The 18,785-nt window shown below is 43.9% G+C and overlaps 1 protein-coding gene across 2 annotated transcripts in view; it reads right to left on the bottom strand.

The window, feature by feature from the left end:
- Nucleotides 1–706: 706 nt before the first annotated feature.
- Nucleotides 707–18,785, bottom strand: part of LOC124612618 — a 55,489-nt gene continuing 37,410 nt past the window's right edge. For both annotated transcript variants that reach the window (XM_047140913.1, XM_047140914.1), the window contains exons 3-5: nt 5,802–5,927; nt 5,088–5,225; nt 707–3,322 (exon numbers count right to left, since the gene is read on the bottom strand). In XM_047140913.1, the coding sequence (XP_046996869.1) occupies nt 3,104–3,322; nt 5,088–5,225; nt 5,802–5,927 (483 nt within the window). In that variant the 3' untranslated portion in view covers nt 707–3,103. The remainder of the gene's footprint in view (nt 3,323–5,087; nt 5,226–5,801; nt 5,928–18,785) is intronic.

The raw sequence follows: 18,785 nt of genomic DNA, 5'->3' as shown, positions 1-18,785 counted from the left end.
CAACAGCCCTGCCCTTGTTCACAGTTTGCCTGCTGCCAAAAGCCAAGAGACCCAAAGTTCTCTGCTGGTGAAAATTCCAGTCATGATGTGCTTTCAGTGTTGCATCCCTCAGTGTGCACCACTTTTTAAGAAGTATACAGAAATGTATGTAGTGTAGACCATCATAACATGGCATAGTAAAATTTTCGTAATCCTCATTCTTCATAAATGTGCAATATTACCTTACCAAAAATAACATACTGTTTATGATTCCACATTTTTTGGTGTTGTTGGAAAATAAGTTGTCAGATATGTGAACAAGGATTTCAGTAAAGAAGCACAGTCTTGCTGAAGTCAGTATTAATCAGAAAATTCGAAAATATCATGGAAATTAGAACATGCACTTCATGCTCTGAAAAATCTCCTGAATAGATTTGCCACTCCAGTGCTACAGTCTCCATCTTTCAACCTGAAAAGATATGAGTATGGAACATCACATGGTATTTTAAAGTCGTGTGATGGAGCCAATAGTTTCCACTATGGTAAGTAGTTTGATGACCAAGAAAAGTAGCAGAGGCAGAACATAAAAAAATGACTATGTTGTGAATTAACTCTTTCATTTCTTTTAGCCAAATAGTTCCTTCATAATTAACACTATGGCAAATGTTTAAACAAGAACACATGGGGATTCCATGTAAACAGATTAGAGTGAACAAAAAGCACAACATTCCTTTAAAAATAATAAATATATTTTCATATCACAGCCATGTTTTCAAACAGTCATTATACACTGTTCAGTATTTTTACACAGAATGCACAGGAGGCATAAAATTTCTTGAATGATAACCACAAAATGCAGGCTAATGTACAAAAATTTCCATCTCTAATATGAGGCTTTCAGCTAACTATTCTATGCAACCGGACATAAAAATAAATATAGGAACAAGTAAAAAATGTTCTATGCCAACTATAACATTACATAGATCAACTGGAAAAAGCTTTTGACTGAAAAACAGTTCCTCATATCCAAATAATTACCTTCTTGAAATACCACATGACCTTCTTAACTAGTTCATAGTTATTCAGTATACATTATTAGTCCACAATTACACAGTATACATCAGTTCCCAAGTTAAATCAAGATACTAGAAGACAGGAAAAATTCAGTCTCCTTTACTTAGACCTTTTACTTGTCTCTTTATGTCTTGAACTACCAAATAAATTGCACATGCTTTGAATCCATTCTCTTTTTCACTTCTCATACCAGGCTGTCAGTTCCGCTTAAAATCCCCGAACTAAGACATAAACCTACACCGTACTGGACAAGAACTGTAAAACTACATGACAGCTGAAGGACACTAGCTATTCCGAGTATAATTGTGCACAGACCATTCCTCCCAGTGCTGCATTCCTAAATGCAATGCACTGAGATGCGACACCAGCAAGACTGCCACCGGGCACAAGCTGATACCAAAAAGAAAGCGAAGGACCACCTGATGTCACTGAATATCTACATTTAAAGCAGTTTTCGTATATGACTATTCACATAGGTAAGTTTAGAGTTTTCACAAAGAGATGTCATAATCCCAGGTGTCCAGTGAATGTGTAAGTTAGCAACTGTCAACACTTTTGGAGAAACATTACACCAGTTAAGTAAAAATAGCACAGTGTTGCTAGGTGACAGTCTTGCACACATTATAATAGCTCAATTTTACAACAACTATTTATACAGCAAATTGGAAAATTAATCTTGCTTTCATTAAAATAGTCCTTTTTACATTTTATAGTAGTGACACTAAGTATAAATAAATAAAGAAATAAATTACGAAAATATAAATATATTCGGCTAAGTATGGCTTCGCTTAAAATAGCACGAATTGTGACTTTTTTAACATTCTTTTACATAACTAGAGTTTAAAATAACCAAATTTAAATTAACAAAATAAATAACTCATCACAATATTCATAAATTAGTCTTACATTCTAGGAAAGTCTAATACTGTACAAAACCATACCACAGATACAAACACACAGAGACTCTCACACATGAGAATATGCCTACTGGCAGCTACACAACTTTTTATCAGAATCACAAGAGGAATTAAGTAAATATTTAACCTGTCACAGGGACATACATAAATACATCAAGTGTCATACATAAATATGATTTACAGGGACTGCACACCATAGATTTACTTTTATAAGGAACGAAGGCAGACATCTGTCAGGGTTATATTATCACTGTAGCTAATATGTTGCAGCACTCCAACAATTCCAGCAAAGTCCTTTATGCTACACCTGTGAAAGATCACAGGCATTTCATTAGTGCCCACTGAATCATTAGTGCTGGAATTTCAGTAATGCCACAGGGATAGCCTATCTTCTGTTAGAACATATGTAAACAACATCTCTTATGAAAGAATACTTCAACATGAGTTTTGTGACTCATCCCTTTTGTCCTTAAAAAAAAAAAAGCAAAGGTTGTGGATCAGTGTCTGCAATAAGTTTCTTCCTGCTTTCAAGATGTGTGCCCAAAAAAACTTAGTTGAATAAAGAAGTAAGGCCCAATTCCATGATAAAATGACATTTATACTGCATCAGTATTTGTCAATCAAAACCTATTGGATCTCATTATGCACTGTTTAAATTAGCATATACCATTCATCTTGTGGAAGGGAGGGTAAAGTTTACAAGTTAAAAGTGATTTTTTTAATGTTCTTATCACTTTTTTCAGTAGGTGTTGGATGTCAGTTCCAGTGTAAGGTGAATCCACCCACCCTCTTACACTTGTTATTTAGAGCAAACTTTTGGTAAAATACTGAAAAAACTGTTCAAGCAGTGAAAAACACTTAGCCAGAAAAATGAATTGCATCCATTGTCACTGACTTTTCTCCATTTCAGGATTTAAGGGACCAGTCACACACTGGGAGGACAAAACCATTAACTAAGCAATAGAATTTTGTAGCCCACTGCAAATAGCGTACAGTCCCTTACTTATAACAGCAATAAGGTTTCTTTAATGGCTACTTTACATAGACCACACGTGTCAAAATTGGAGTTCCGGGCTTTAGGAACTGTGATGCCACCAGTGTAGGGAAAAGCCGGTAGCATTGGAGGCACGGAACTACGCAGAGCCTCCGCAGGCAGGATAGGCGCTAGGATTTGCGAAGTAGTTGATGACAGCATTGGTGTACTTGAGGGCGTTCACGTAGTCACGGTAGATGATCCAGTCACGGGCATCACCTGTCTCCAGCCTCACCGCATCTTCCATGATGTCACGACTCACGCTCTCTGGCAGCTCCACTGACAGCTGCTGCATAACTGTCACCAGCTCGCACAATACCTGTGAAGCAAACAACTCTCATGTCAAGACTTGCACCTCAGCTCTTTACTAATGGTAGATTAGGAGAGGAGTAGTGTGGCTTTAGGAGCTGCAGTTGCTAACATAGAGTAGTTTTAGAAAAATCCAGGAAAAATAGTGTTGTTTTAAATTTGGGGAAGGCTTTTGATAGTGCGGAATGGTATAAAATGCTATTTTCAGGATTCTTCTGTAACACCACATTTCAAAAGCTTTTATTCTCAGCCTGTCTGAACAGCTTATTGTCCACGTTTCACTCCTTATACATCACTGCTCTCGGTAAGTACCTTCACCAATCAAATGCCTAATACTTAAATTTATATTTGCTGTGAACAAATTCCTCTTTTTCAGAAAGGTTTCTCTTGCTATCACCGGTCTGCATTTTATATCCTCTCTATTTCAGCAATTATCACTTATTTTGCTGCTACCTTCACTACCTTTACTGTCTCATTTCCTACTCTAATTCTTCCAATATCACCAAATGCATTCCCACAACATTCCTTACGGTTGTTTTATTTTTATTGATCTGTATCTTATAATCTCAAGACCAGATAAAATCTATGAAAAGTTTTGTACAGGGTACGATTCTGCACCAAGTGTGAAGCACAAGACATAGGGGAAGATAAAAATGAAATGATTAGGTCAGGTGGATTAACTGAGAATGGCTCAAAGATGTCTCATAATGAGTAAATGAGAGTAACTGTCTGATCAAATACATATGAGAGGAAGAGAGGGAATGTTTGGGTACATATTATGACATCAGTTGCTCAAAACCGTAGCAGATGGGATGGCAGAGAGAAATGATTGCAGGGAAAGGAATAATACAGAAGACTTGTTTGCTCAAGACAGAACCACATTTCCTTATTAAATACAATTATTATTATTATTATTATTATTATTATCTTGTTGGTGGTTTGGTCTGTCTGTGCAATTAGACAAAAGGCCATTTGTTTTTATGCCATACACATTTTGCTCTCTTTTATTTATGAGACATAATCAGTGTTGCCCTGGAATTGTACCTCACTGGCCTGTGTACATCAGCAGTGTCTTATTTTTGAAGTTAGTGAGCACACTTCCTTACCATTGTGTGTGTGTGTGTGTGTGTGTGTGTGTGTGTGTGTGTGTGTGTGTGTGTATTTTTTAACATGTGTTAGTTTTGTGTATTTCAAGAAACATATTAAATGTGACCACATCTCCAGTTAGATGATGAAGATGATGATATAATAATAATGCAGATTGTTGATTATGTGACATGGAGTAGTGATGCTGGAATGATGAGGACGACAATTGGCAAGCAACAGGAATTGAGAACTAGAGGAACACCTAAGGCTTACACGAAGCACTTGGACTGGTGTAATAGTGCTAAGTATTCTGATTATGGGTCCAGTATCTCAATGTACATGAAGTAGAATTATATATTGTATGACTGAATGCATATATTTGTGCACAAGTTTGGTATTTGGCGTGATGTACAACTTGATCCCATGGAAAAGATTTAAATGTACCAGAGTGGATGGTTCAGCCCCATTTTTTGTAAGTGATACTCAAGACACATACACCTGAGCTTTCATTTTAACCTTCCCTGTGTTAATCTACTTCAGTTTTGCCAACAGATTTCAGAGAACAGATGAAGTTCTGCAGTTTTACATTATGAGCAACTGTGTGTGATTCGGCAGGCCATTGCAAGTGGTGAAGGAAGAGAGTGGTGTCTTAGGCAGTTTTAAGCACACACTACAGTCAAAATACTCACCAGCCGCAGCTCATCCTCGGCTTTTGCGAACTGTTCTGCGAGCACATCGCCTTTGTCCTTCCGGTCCCAGACGATCTGCTCCAAGCCCACTGCGAATCTCTGGATGTTTGTAAACGCTCTGCGGAGAGCTTCCCCCTTCTGAAATCAAAAAGACAATTATTTTTCTCCATATAAAGGAGTATATACGAGGTATTGTGGTCCTGCTATAAAAATGCTAACTATGTTGCCACTTAAGTTGTTTGTTGGATATGCGACTCATTTAAATGATACTATGTATTAATAAATCTGCCTTCAAGTCACATTTATACTGTACTTATTTTGCGGATTGCGTCTTGAAAAATGTGGTATCATTACCAACACCACCACCAGCAGGCACATATTTCATTTCTACAACATGCAAAGTTGCAAGTAATCTAATCACCGTCCACCTATAACGCTGTGGTCAGAACCTGACTAGTTTGTTGTTTGGTGCAGAAAACATGTATCAACAGCTTGCATCTGAGTATGCAGTTGCCAGTATCAAATTTCACTGTCACAAATGAGTAAAATACATGTGACTGAAAGCATATTTATTAATGCATTACTTCATTCAATCTAGTTACAAATCACGAAAAAGTAATGGAAAAATTAAATGCGTATTTTACAATTACAAAACGGACATTTTCTTTTGGGCTCGTTAGATGAGACTTATTTTTTAGCGTAAATTGTACACACCTCCAGGCCATTGAAGTGATCGGATGGCAGGCACTCGTCCATATTAGGCAGCTCAGGCAGCCAGGGGTATTTCTTGTCCTTGAATTCACTTTCAATGTCGGAATTACCGTGGAAGACCTCCTTCGACTGCAACAGAACAGAGAACAACGCATAAGAACTTTTCGCCGAGCCAGATCTCTGTAAGACAGTATAAAACACAAGCTCTGAAATGCCGCGCTGAGTAGACCAGAATCGGAGCAAAGCAACACGTTCGTGTACTCTCTGTCTTAAATCGTTGCAGATGAGCACTAGGAAGACCGTGGGAGACATCTAGGTAAGTTCACATTACGGTGGAATTGTCCACGCGCTCTTGGTTCAGGGACGAAAAAAAAAATGTTGTTATGTAGAGCTATTGTTCAATGAAGGGAAGGTAGGTTTCTACTGTCGACATTGCAATGATTTGAAAAGAATCACTAGGTGAGCTAGATAAACAACGTCGTCTTGTAATTTGAAAAAGCACCACAGCACCTATCAGGCGCCATTTAGTGGGGAGAACACCTCAATACCTAAAATGATGTGTGGGAGTTTATATTGGCTAACACCTTCCTAACACTGTGACACTACACATGGGCTTTAAATCGAGGTCTTGAAGAATAGGTGTTTGTGAGACAAGATGTGATAATAATTATGTTTCACCAAGATCCCACAAAAAATCAATTCCAACAGAACAACAAGCACGAACTGTGCAGATCGCAGCTAGTTTTCTCGGCTGCGCACGGCACTCGAAACTAAATCGAGACCCGGTCACTGAGCGCTCTGCTCACAACGCCCTCCCGCAGGAGACGACGGCGAGGGGTGGAGAGGAGAGGAGAGTTGCGCCGCTCAAGGGGGATTCCGAAGACGTTCCGAGAATCCTTGGCCCCGCGCCACCCGACGCCCAGGGCGAGCTCCTGTTTGTTCCCTGCCACCTGTGCCTCAGGGGACTTTCCCCGCCGGTTATGCCAACAACTTGAATCCGTTGCTTCTGTGATACACTTTTAATTAGGAAAGAACAGCACCTAACATCATTCGAAGGATTCAACATCTGCACCCTGTGCATCCAATAGGTGTAACAACGTATGTGGATATGAAATGGAATGTCACATAGGTTCAGTCGTAGGTAACAGAGACGGAAGGCTTCACTGGTAGAGTACTAGGGAAAGGTGATCAGTCTAAAAAGGACTCTGGTTACAGAATACTTGTGAGACATGTCAAATAGCGCTAACAAGGAATACCGATCACATGTAAAGACGGGCACAACGAATGGTCGCAGATTTACTTGACTCAAGGGAGAGTGTCACTATAACGGTGAAAAACGTGATCTGGCCGACGCCTGACGATGTACGCCAAATATCCCGCGAAAGCCAACATATACAATCTCAACAACAAGTATTACGCGAGGAATCAAGGAATATACTACAGCCCTCAACCATCGCCTCTGCAGGAAGCGACAAGACAAAATTACAATAGTTAAACGCGCACATAACTATTCATGCAGTCTTTCTGTCCGCGATCCACACGCGACTGGGTCGCGAAGAAACGCTAAAACGTGGTCCAGTGGAATGCGCAGTCTGTCCAGTAATAATCAGTCTGTTCCTCTCTTCGCGGTTCCTCCATGAAAGACACTTAGGGTAGTACAGTGTTTAATTTCTCGCTTAACACTGGCTTCTGGAAATTTGTAAGTAGGCTTTCACAACCAGTGTCAGCCGTATTTGCTGAGTCCGACACACTTGAGCATTACTTTATGGGGGGATGCACGAATTTCACGTGTATACTCATTTTATTTTTCCGGAGTCGTATCAATGAACCGAAATCTACCACCTGCTTTACACTCGACTGGGCGTATGTGACGATTCCATGTCTTGTCCCCATAAAGTTGCCCCGTCGCTCTATCCAGCGCATCGCAAAGTTCAGTTTCCACCTACACAAAATGATTTTGTGCGACACAGACTCTTTTATTAAAAACGAATGCTTCAAAATCAATGCATTCGTGGTGTTATGTTTGTGATGAATAAAAGGTATATACTCATTTGGATGCTAAGCTGTTGGATTGAGGACAATGGAGAATTACAGAAGAGATCCATCCACAGTGTGAAAGTTTGCTGTGGATTTTTGCATATTGGGAGGGGAAAAAAGCTGTTGTGGTAACAGTAAGTGCTGTGTGATATGTCAGTACACAGCGCCGGTAGCAGGATTCTACAGTACGTCCGGGTAGTTCGCGACTTCTCCTCAATGGCTGCAGTCGGCTCTCGCGTAAGAACCTAAATATACGCAGACACAACAGCACGCGGCGGCAACAGAATGTGCAGAGACCTCGCGGAACCTTGAGTCTAGGAAGGGGGGAGGCAAGAGGAGAGGAAGGGGAGTATGGGGTCGAGACGAGGAAAGTGGTGGAGAGGGGCGGCGTGTCTGCAGCCGGTATGCAGATGAAGGGGCAGAGAGTGCAGTTCTGCGTAGAGCGGCGCGACTTCACGGAAGGCGGCGGCCGCTTCTCGGAGTGACCGCTGCGGAGACCGGGAGGAGAGGAGAGCGTGGCCCTGGAACGGAGTCACGCGACCGCGGGGCGCCCCCCCACAGGCGGATTTGAAAAACGAGACCCGACCAGCCCGGCCGCACAAGAAGCGAAACGAGCCGCGCCGTCCGCAGTGTGATTGCCTTACGACATAATTGTCGCTGATTATTCCGGCAGGTTTTTTTCACGCCGCGACCGCTTCTCGTCCCCGCCCTCCCTGCTGTGGCCGACAGACTCGTCGTGTGTAGACGCCACTCTCCCCGGGCTGCCGCGCCAAGAGGACACAGTCGCTACTACAAAATCAGTGAGCCAGAGTAGACTCATCGCTAATAGGCTACGAATCCACAATATAAAACAATGTAATGTGCGTACATCCGATAATGAAGGGTAAAGCTTTTAGGTTGTTAGACAGCGTCATGTTCCTCTTTAGTTTCTTCTTAAACAATCGACATTTCGCCCCCTCTGCCGGATTCTTCTTGGGATTTTCTGGCGCTTCCAGATCGCTGGAAAGAAGACATCGAAGAAGAACCCAGCAGGGGGATTAAAACATCGATTGTGTAAGAAAAAATTGGTAGGAACATGACGCGGGCTAACAATCTAAACTATTTTACCTTCAGTAACGACATACTTACATGGACGAGATAATGTTAGACTACACAATCGCCATTCTGTCTCTGCGTCCTACCATCTAGTGCTATGCCTGCAATAATATTAAGTTACATGCCTATAATTTATACCAATTTAGGTTTACACTAATAGCTTTCTAAAGACATGTTGGTCGACGAAATCGGATGAAGCGTTTACATTTTGGAAATTCGTTGCTGATAACGTCCGCCCCCCAATAGCTGAGTGGTCAGCGCGACAGAATGTCGCTCCTAAGGGCCGGGGTTCCATTCCCGGCTGGGTCGGAGATTTTCTCCGCTCAGGGACTGGGTGTTGTGTTGTCCTATTCATCATCGCAAGTTGCCGAAGTGTCGTCATATCGAAAGGCTTGCACCCGACGAGCGGTCTACCCGACGGGAGGCCCTAGTCACACGACATTAATTTTTATTAATAATTTAACGTGGAGTGACCACACAACTCACACCGACGGGAAAGCAGACGCGAAACTAAGATTTGTTGGAATATTCTAATGTACTTGAATTCACATTGAAGTCTCTGTAAGTCGATCTATATACAGATAGTTGTGGGTCCTCGGCTGTTCAGCAAAAAATGTCGAATCAAAACACCTACAGGGATATAAATTTCCAATTGTTATTTTACTTGAGCAACCAGTTTCAGCGCTACATTACGCTATCTTCAGGCCCCTTATCGACGCGTAGGGAGAATCCAACCTCTGATCCAGTCAAAATTGGGGCCAGCATTCAGTGACTGGTACCCGCAGATTTTTGACTCTGTGATGCCTTCGATCATCACTTGCCTCTATTTTGACTGCACCAGAGGTGGTATTCTTCCTACGCGTCGGTCAGGGGTCCTGACGATGGCGTAATGTAGCGCTGAAACTGGTTGTTCAAATAAAATAACAACTGGAAATTTAGATGGCTGAAGGTGTTTTGATGCGATGTTTTACATTGAATTCACATACGGACGCAATTACTCACTGGTCCCTCGTTCAACTAATTCTCGAGACTAGTTCGCCGCTCTGAGATGTCGGATGTCGGATTAACAGGAGAGTTAGAAGTGAAGAAACTAATCCTGGTTCATCACGTGGCTCGACTACCACGACAGAAGAAAGCATCAGCGACCCCTTTGTTCATACGTCAGTTCTACTTTTGCAAGTCGGCAAATAACGGGCGCAGACTATGAGAGCGAAGCTGCGCTTCTTCCCCGCAACTCTCCTCCGTCCTCGGGCGGCGTATGTTAACGTTTGTTAACGCCCGTGGCCAACCGCCACGATAAGCGTCCACACTATACAGGGTATTCGGAAATTCCCGTTACAAACTTGTAGGACTAGTAAACGGAGTGAGTACATCATATTTTGAACAGGAACGTACTGTTTCCGTTCTACGACCGTTTCAATTCAGATCGTCTGCTGAGGAGTGAGAAAAGTCTCAGAGTTGCTTGCTTACGTTTGCTTTCGAACTGATACCTAATAATTGTACTGTGTCACGCCTACTTCAATTCCTCGAGCAGAAGTGGATGAGTGAAACAACGGAATGACTTGAAACCATACGTACTTACTCTCCTCTACAAGTCCTAGAAGTTTGTAACGTGAATTTCCGAAAGCTCTGTATAGTGTAGAAGCTGCGGTATTTAAAGTGCTTGTGAGCTGATGAGTTCACTCAAATGCACCGGTAGGATTCGCGGCTATGACCCTCTGCCAAAGTGTGGAGTATTAATGGATTAGGTGGCTAGGTTGTCGCCTCGTTAGCAGCGGGGACTGGTGCAGGTACAGGCACGGCAAGGGCGCGTTCGTGCCGGCAGCTGTCGCCACGGGCTGTCGCAATTAGGAGCGACCTGTCCACTGCTGCGCTCTGTGATTAGGCCGTTCGCTAAGGCTCTCATTACGCGCCGGCGGGATAAATTATGTTTCATTAGAGCACGCCACGGCCCGGCGTCAGTACAGTACGGCCGTTTTGCGCGCATGCGTGCGACGCGGAGGAGCAGAAAACTACACAAAAACAAAAAAGGGTCCAGGGTAGGGAAGGCAGCGAGGATGGAAATCCGGAGCAGTGCCGCAGGCGCGAGACATCGCGAGTGGCGGACGGACGCTGTTCTGGCTTCTGGCCCACGACCTGACTGCGACATCGGGATAGACGCAAATCACCACCTCAGCTGCTCGTTATAAAATGTATTAATTTTCCCTACCAGCTGCATTCATCGATTATCATCATGTGGCAAGTGCCTGGAACCTTGTCAGGTGCTTCGGCAGAATGTAGCTCTATAGCTAATCTCATGGTACAATGCCGTTAAGTGTAAATATCATCGTAACGTAGGAACGAAACGGCATTTGTCCTCGATGGCATTATATCATAAGGCCAGATACAGAACTATTACTACTGAAACTCTCTCGATACATGCCAAAGCACTCGAAGCACTTGTCACGTCGTATTCCCCAAACGCAACTGGTACTTAAACGAAAAATTTCCTGAGCATCAGCTGAGAGGAGATTTACATACGTCTTCAAAGTATCAACAGCTGTAGCAAAGCATTTATGTGGAACATGAATGAAGTATTTCATGTCTTGGAAACTACTGAGTGAGATTTCTGTACATGACATTTACGATTGCCTTCCTACACAGGAAGTTGTTACCAGGAGTTTCGGAGCTAAATAACGTTGTTTCGCACAAGGACTAAGATATTTCGCTGTGACAGTTAACACTTTCCTAGAGCCTTCTACCAACAGTCGAATTGTTTGCCCGAAAACGAGCAAGTGCTTCACGGAAATATCGCGGAGTACTGCGACAATATCCGCGCGTATATGCAGCAAATTCAAATGTCGTTAAGAGCCACTCCTTTTCGATTACTGACTGTGGGGTTTCGACGCTTAGACCACGGATGGGTAGCTACAAAACCACTAAAAGGCTAGTTCCTTGCTTTTTTGTCACGGTCTTCCGGCTGACAGCGTGCAGCGCCCAATGCAACCCACCCTTTGCCTGTGCCTCGACGTGTACGTCGCTGCGCCACGGGACTTCAGAGCGCAATATCAGTCCGTCCGTAGCATGTGGGATAAAATGCTCTGAATAGGTGAAGAACGCAAGCGGTGTGTTGGCGTGATGAGAACGAAGGCACGACTTTCGCCCCGGCGGCGGAGGCGTTCAGTATGTTTGAGAGCGTGTGTTTGGCGTTAGCTCGTCCCCCGGGCCACGCACAATGGGCGCCGCGTGGTGCCGAGGAGCTGGCCACCGGAAGCCCGCTTCCTCCGCGTCTTCTTCCGACGACCAGCCCGCGCTGTCGCCACTACTTCCACCGTGCGCAGCACAAGCTCACCGTCTCCTTTACACGTACAGGTTGCGGCGCACCCCGTATCTTACACTTTCATATATCTCCCAGGACAGCAATAAAACTTTTAAAGAATCTCATCCGCACTGATGTCAGTCTGAGCTACATATGAATTACGTTTTCAGAGCTTCTTAAGACTGATTGTAACCGATATGGTACTGAGTCTGGATTAAGAAATGGAAAAAAAGACAAGTGATGCCCTTAGGCTGTTACGAATAAATGGCGGAAGATGTGTGTGTTCGTCGTATTTGTGTAACTAGGAAAAGGACTTTATACAATGAAATGCACAACACTTGCGGAGAGCGTGTCCTAGTCTGGAAGATTTCTAAGGAAACAAGTTATTTAATAATTTACATTCCACTGAACAAAAAAATCTTTTTGAAACGGAATGACAGAGGAAATCAAAATTGGAAGATGAATGTTGCTACGGTGCATTTGACTATCGATCTTGTTCAACAGTCATTCGGCAGCGATAGGCAGAATTGTACAAGAGAGGAAGAGGTACATAAGTGGGAGGAAATAAAGTGCATACAGTTTCTTCGTGATGCGACGTTATTAGCTCAAGATGTGAGGACAATCAGTGGCAGTTCAAAAGAACTGAGAAACACCTGTGAACAACAGGGTATGAAGATGAACCCATTTGTTATTGCCAGGGAAAAAAGGGAAGATAAATTCAAGGATTGGGACAGTAATTGGTAACGCACGACAATATTTTTTGATATTTGAAACCTTAACAACAAGTGAAAACAATAGCAACGACAAAGGATACTTTTAGAGAAACACAGAAAATTATGCTTGAGTCCTTCGATAAGAAGCAGTGTGTAGCCTTCCATGGTCTGAAAAGCGCGCGCGCACGCACCCACCCACCCACCCACACACACACACACACACACACACACACACACACACACACACACACACACAGAGTCAAATCGGTAAGAGTAGTGTATGAAAGCTTCTGAAGTGTGAATATCGCGAAAGACACAAGGTATTAAAATGGTGGAGGAGGAAAAGATAATTGCTAAGGTCAGTCAAGATTCAGGACAAAATCTCGCTGGGTTACAATGAAACAGATACTATAATAATTCATATTTTAGAAGAACTGTAAATGGGCGATGGGCGTAAGGTTATAGGACACAGCAGAAGTCAGCTAATAATATGATCACTATAAACTCGTCAAAGTAGGAAACTAAAACCTTGGTGGACATGAGGCACGGAGACCTTGCTGCGAAAGATGTGCCGCTACGGAAAGAGCACGAGTGATGACGACGGTATAATAATGTCACCGGAACAGGGAGCACGCCTACCCGAAAAGATGCTGAGCAGCGACAATCTGGAAATTTTACTCGAGAGTTCTTATCCGGATGCACGTAACTTGGCGATGTTAAAATACAAAAGTAAACTATTTTGTGTACGTTGGCCCGCAGATTGTCATGTGTTCCCCGAAGTCTTTTTCGTGAGGTTTTCATTGGCAGCGCCGGCGCATACTAAGCCATGGGACGTGACTGCAGGCGGCCGAGCAGGGCTTTTGCGCTGCAGTCGAGATTCACCTGTAGAGGAGGTGCATCAGCGCAGACAATGCGCGGCATCGCGAGCTGACAAAGGCAGCCGCAGAGGCAGCGGCAGGCGGTCGCTGCTTCCTCGTTACGTAAGCGCAGCATCCGTGGCCTTCAGCACGGAATGATGGCAAGCCTCGCGACACCTCATGCAAGGCACAAGTGCTGCGCGCCTTCCAGCTAGAGGCGCTACTCGTATTTCTCTCCTCCGCAGTTTAATGCTGTAACCCACGTATAGCGGCGAGCCTGTCGAAGATATAGCATCTGTGCCACGCGAAACGCTCGGTGAAGCAAATTAATGTAACGAGTAATCATAGCGTTTACTGCCGATATTTGCAGAAAAGAAGGGGAAATTACATCTAAAAAACAAACGCTTTTTGAAGCACTGGATGAAAGGTTACAATCGCGACTTAAAGCCTTCATTCAACGCGACGCGGTTGTTGAATGGTACACGGTCTATACCAGACCGCTTTTCTAACTTATTCAGTGTTTAATTTCTACAACACGACTCTTCTCTTTAATCTTAGTCAATTAATATGACACCTCTTAAGCCTAGCTTTTCCCAGTGCGAAAGCAAAATCGTTTGTGGAAGTTGTAAGGAGGAGTCAAATGAATCACAACTCGATGGAAGAAACAAATAGCAGAATTACTCGTTGGCAATGAGACCCCGAGAGGGAGGTGCACGGAAAGAGTTTTTCTGCCACGTGCACAATATCACTTTTGCACGCAGCATGTAGCATTCGTATTGTAGGGTATCTCTTGTGTGTGTAGTGTGGTACCATATTCAAGTTGTATGATGAAGAGAGAACGGAGAGGGGATGAAACCCGGTACCGACATATACCCAACTCAAATGGTGCAAATGGCTCTGAGCACTATGGGACATCTGAGGTCATCAGTCCCCTAGAATTTAGAACTACTTAAACCTAACTAACCTAAGAACATCACTCACATCCATGCCCGGGGGAGAATTCGAACCTGCGACCGTAGCGGTCACGCGGTTCCAGACTGAAGCGCCTAGAACCGCTTGGCCACCATAGGCCGGCTATACCCTACTCCTCTTGAATAGTAGTAAGGAAGCCGCCGGACTTAGCGTCCCTATCCGACGGACGGATTACCACCAACAGTGTCACATTCCCTCGCTTCATGACACATTGCATACAGGTTTGCAATTTAATCCAGGACACTGGGGCAAAGTTTGGTGATCAGGGACTTCCGACCACCACTACTCCTTCCCTTGCTGGCCAAATACAGCCGGTGAATACTTCTTTCCCCAGCAGGATTCGAACAGACTACCTCCAAGCCGAGCGTTACTTCATGCGTATTATTATAGCCTACGTAATGAAGTATTTTTCGAGACAGGTGCCATGTAAGCATATTATCATCTTATTATTTCTTTTCCTCGAGAGCCCGTAAACTACATTTCAATGGCATACGCCATTGTAGGTGTTGCAATTCTAATACCAGTTCAATTATTAGTGGGGATACAGGGTTTCATCTGAAATTACTTCGCATGTTCCTCAATCATAATTTTCTGTGTTAGAGCCCATCCAGATGTCAGTGGGTTGTGGGCCGTTGTGGCGATGCGATACGCCGCGGTCACGTGCAGGTGGACAAACAGCGCTAAATTAGACGAGCGGTCCCAGCATAAGGCGACACCCGGCCCGACGCGGGCGACAGCGCCTTATTCGGTGCAGGCGTGCAGTGATACTGTATTCTGTTTACGCCCGCACAGCGCTACGTGACTCAGCGTGCTGCCGCAGCACGGCTAGGGCGGCGGGCGCTTTTCCACGCCACCCCGCAAACAGTCTGCACAAGCGAACACGGCTCACTAGCCTACTTAAGACACTAGCTCTACACTCCCCAGGTCTGAAATCTTATTGACCGCTAATACAAGGCACCTTCTCCACCAAACACGCTTTAGTACATACGTGGTCAGTAGGGAAACGCGATAGGATCATTACTGTTCTTGTTATACTTTTATTAAAGTATTAAAGACTTATTAGTCAGTGGTAGCGTCAGCTGCAGTCTGAGGCAGTTACCCTCGCTGTTGAAGCATTCATTAGTCCTGAGACTGGTTTGATGGAACTCTACACGTGCAATATATCCCGTAGGAGTCTTCATCTCTGCATAACTGCTGCAACCTACTTGCATCTGTCTGGTCTTCCTATTCGACCCATCACTCAAGCATCCGCGTGCGCGCCCACACACACAAACACACACACCTACATCCATTAATAAATTACCTATTCCTTGACGCCTCCGCCTATGTCCCATCAATTATCTCTTCTTTTAATCCGCCATACATCTAGCTACATAGTTTTCAGAGTTGTTTTGGACTTCCACGTTTCAGAATCATCTATTCTCTTCCTGTGTGTGCTGATTATAGTCACCGAGCGAGGTGGGCAGTGGTAAAACATTAGACTCACATTTGGGAAGAGAGCGGTTCAGATCTCCGTCTGGTCATCCAAATTTACCTTTCCTGAGGCTTCCCACACTCAATTAAGGTAAATCCCGGGGTGGGATTCCTTTCAAGAGGACACGGTCTATTTTGTTGCCCAATTGGAGCTCGTGTTTCATCTCTAATAACTTCATCGTTGACGGGACGTTAGCTCTAATCTTCGTTCCCTTCTTTTTTTGTCTATCATCCACGTTTCACTCCCATGTAAGGCTATACTCCAGACAAAAGCTTTCAGGAAAGGTTTCTTAACACTGTAAGCCGTATTATGTGTCAACAAATTTTTCTCTTCCAGGAAAGTTTTTCTAACTTCTGCATTTAATATCCTCTCGGAATAAAAATTGCATATTCGTACAGACAAAATATCAACATGGGGCTAAGAATAGATACCAGTCCCTAATGTGGACGAATATCTGTTTGTGTACTTCGCAACGAGGGAAAAATCATGGACATTGTTTGTGTTACTCCATATCGTTCCACAGACCTTTCCAAACAATCACATCGCTGGAGTTGACATATTGGCAAGCTACAATGCCTGTTTTCTATCTAAATATGAGCGGCAGACACAGTTTTCATCATTATTGCAGTTACTGGTGGCATAAACACGCTGAAACACGTTAGAAGTTTTTGAGAGAGATATGTCGAGTTCCTGGATGGTATCTAAAACCACAGGTTTAGCGAAAATAGTATGCAGCGTCCGCCGAGGAAACATTCATACAGTACAACACCGAAACCGTGAAACACGGATTCTGAACGGCTGTCAATCCACAAAGCACGAAATTCAGAGTCGTTTTTGGCCGTACGGAGTAGTATGCAGGTTGTCTGCCGACAAAACAACAAGGTATTCGTCTCAAGTTTTTTTTTACTACGTGCGCTCCTTTCAAAACGAAAAACGATACAAGGAAGACGGAGTAAGGTCCTCTGTTTGGACAGCGTCCGTGGTAGGGGAGGCAGGCCAATTAAGGAGAATGGTTTGAGAAGAAAACAGGGCGAGCGAGGCGCGTCATTAGAAGCCGCCGACACGCGAGCCGCGAGCCCGCAGCGTCGAGCGGCGCACCGCACCGAAGGCAATTACTGCTCGCACCTCCCACCTGGTGCTCTGCCACTGCCGGCTTGTCAGCGGGCACTGAATACCAGTGTGCACTGCCGTGCTTTACATTTCGGCAGCTTGCGCGTAAACGTGGGCGTTTGTTTGCTCACGTGATTATTCAGCTCCTCTTCTAAGACTAGACGTATTACGTAGAACAGAAAATTCCAAATTGGTCACAGCAAATTGGACAGCGTATTTCTCTATCAGCAATCAGCTTTGCGAATCGTACGACACATAATCGATTTAATATTTCTCCGACAATGTTACACTTCCTATTAGTATGCCTGAACGTGCGAATTTGTTGGTAACAAACGAACTAATTTCGAATGTCATACCTCAGTATATTCAGTAAATCATGATGTGCATTACACATAGATTAGACAATTTAACTGCAACTGAAATTCTCACAGCCTATTCACAGATGTCGCAGTTTTACACAGGGGTGAGACGTTAGTAAACTGTCGAGAAATACAGCACGCCTAGCATATTATCAGTGTTTGGCGCAAAGACTGACAGTTGGGGGTCACAGAAATACTAAACAATCTACAATGGTCATAACATTTAGCACAAAATTCGGAAAAAGGTTAGCGATCGTTTTTAGCAATTACATGACATAATTTTGAGTGTAGATTGTTATTAAACTTCTTTTACTGAAGTTTGTCAGCTTCAGGTCACACAAATATTATTAGAAAGTCATCAGGTGACCTACAAAAAAAATAAAAATGGCGAATAATAAGTATCTTTCCGTCTTTTTAAACAACCCATCTGCCGATGTCCCAAGAAATCGAAACGGGATATGACGCCATTTATAAGGCCCGGCGCTGAAAAAACTAGAATAAAAATTTTTGTTTACATGACGACCACTATGTTTCCCTTAGGCAGTATGCCCTAACCTGCTGAGTCGCAGTTACTTCATTTAAAATATTCCTTATCGCGTATTTCGGAACGCGCTGTAAGAAAAATTGCGATCTAAAAAACAATTATCTGTGTAAAATCGCCAACGGTACAAGAGCGTCGTCGCTTATCGCGTACGTGGTTCTGAAAATTGCTATACGAGTTAACTGATCGTTCCGGTAGGTTAGAGATTACATTCGGTACTCGAAGCAGCCTCCCACGAAAGATATGTTTAACATAAACATATGCAGAAGGGAAAACGATTCTGGTCGGCTAGACTGTGACTGCAGCGCCAGCACACCGTGTCGTGGTTTAGTGGCCGCAGAGGTCCGTGTGTACGCTAGTTGGAAGAGCGCGGCCTAGGTGTGAGTACACCGCGGCTGTCGCGAGGGCGGCGCTTTCCCAAGCGCACGGGCGGGCTCGGTTTGACCCGTCACATGGCTCCTCCCAGCCACGCCGGTATCGGCCGCCGCATCGCCACACGCCCGCCGAGGTGGCCGACCCCTACAGTTTCTC

The sequence above is a fragment of the Schistocerca americana genome, chromosome 4 (genome assembly GCF_021461395.2).
Source record: "Schistocerca americana isolate TAMUIC-IGC-003095 chromosome 4, iqSchAmer2.1, whole genome shotgun sequence".
Taxonomy (NCBI): domain Eukaryota; kingdom Metazoa; phylum Arthropoda; class Insecta; order Orthoptera; family Acrididae; genus Schistocerca; species Schistocerca americana.
The sequence above is the reverse complement of the archived record's forward strand: the minus strand, read 5'-3'. Positions and strand labels throughout refer to the sequence as shown.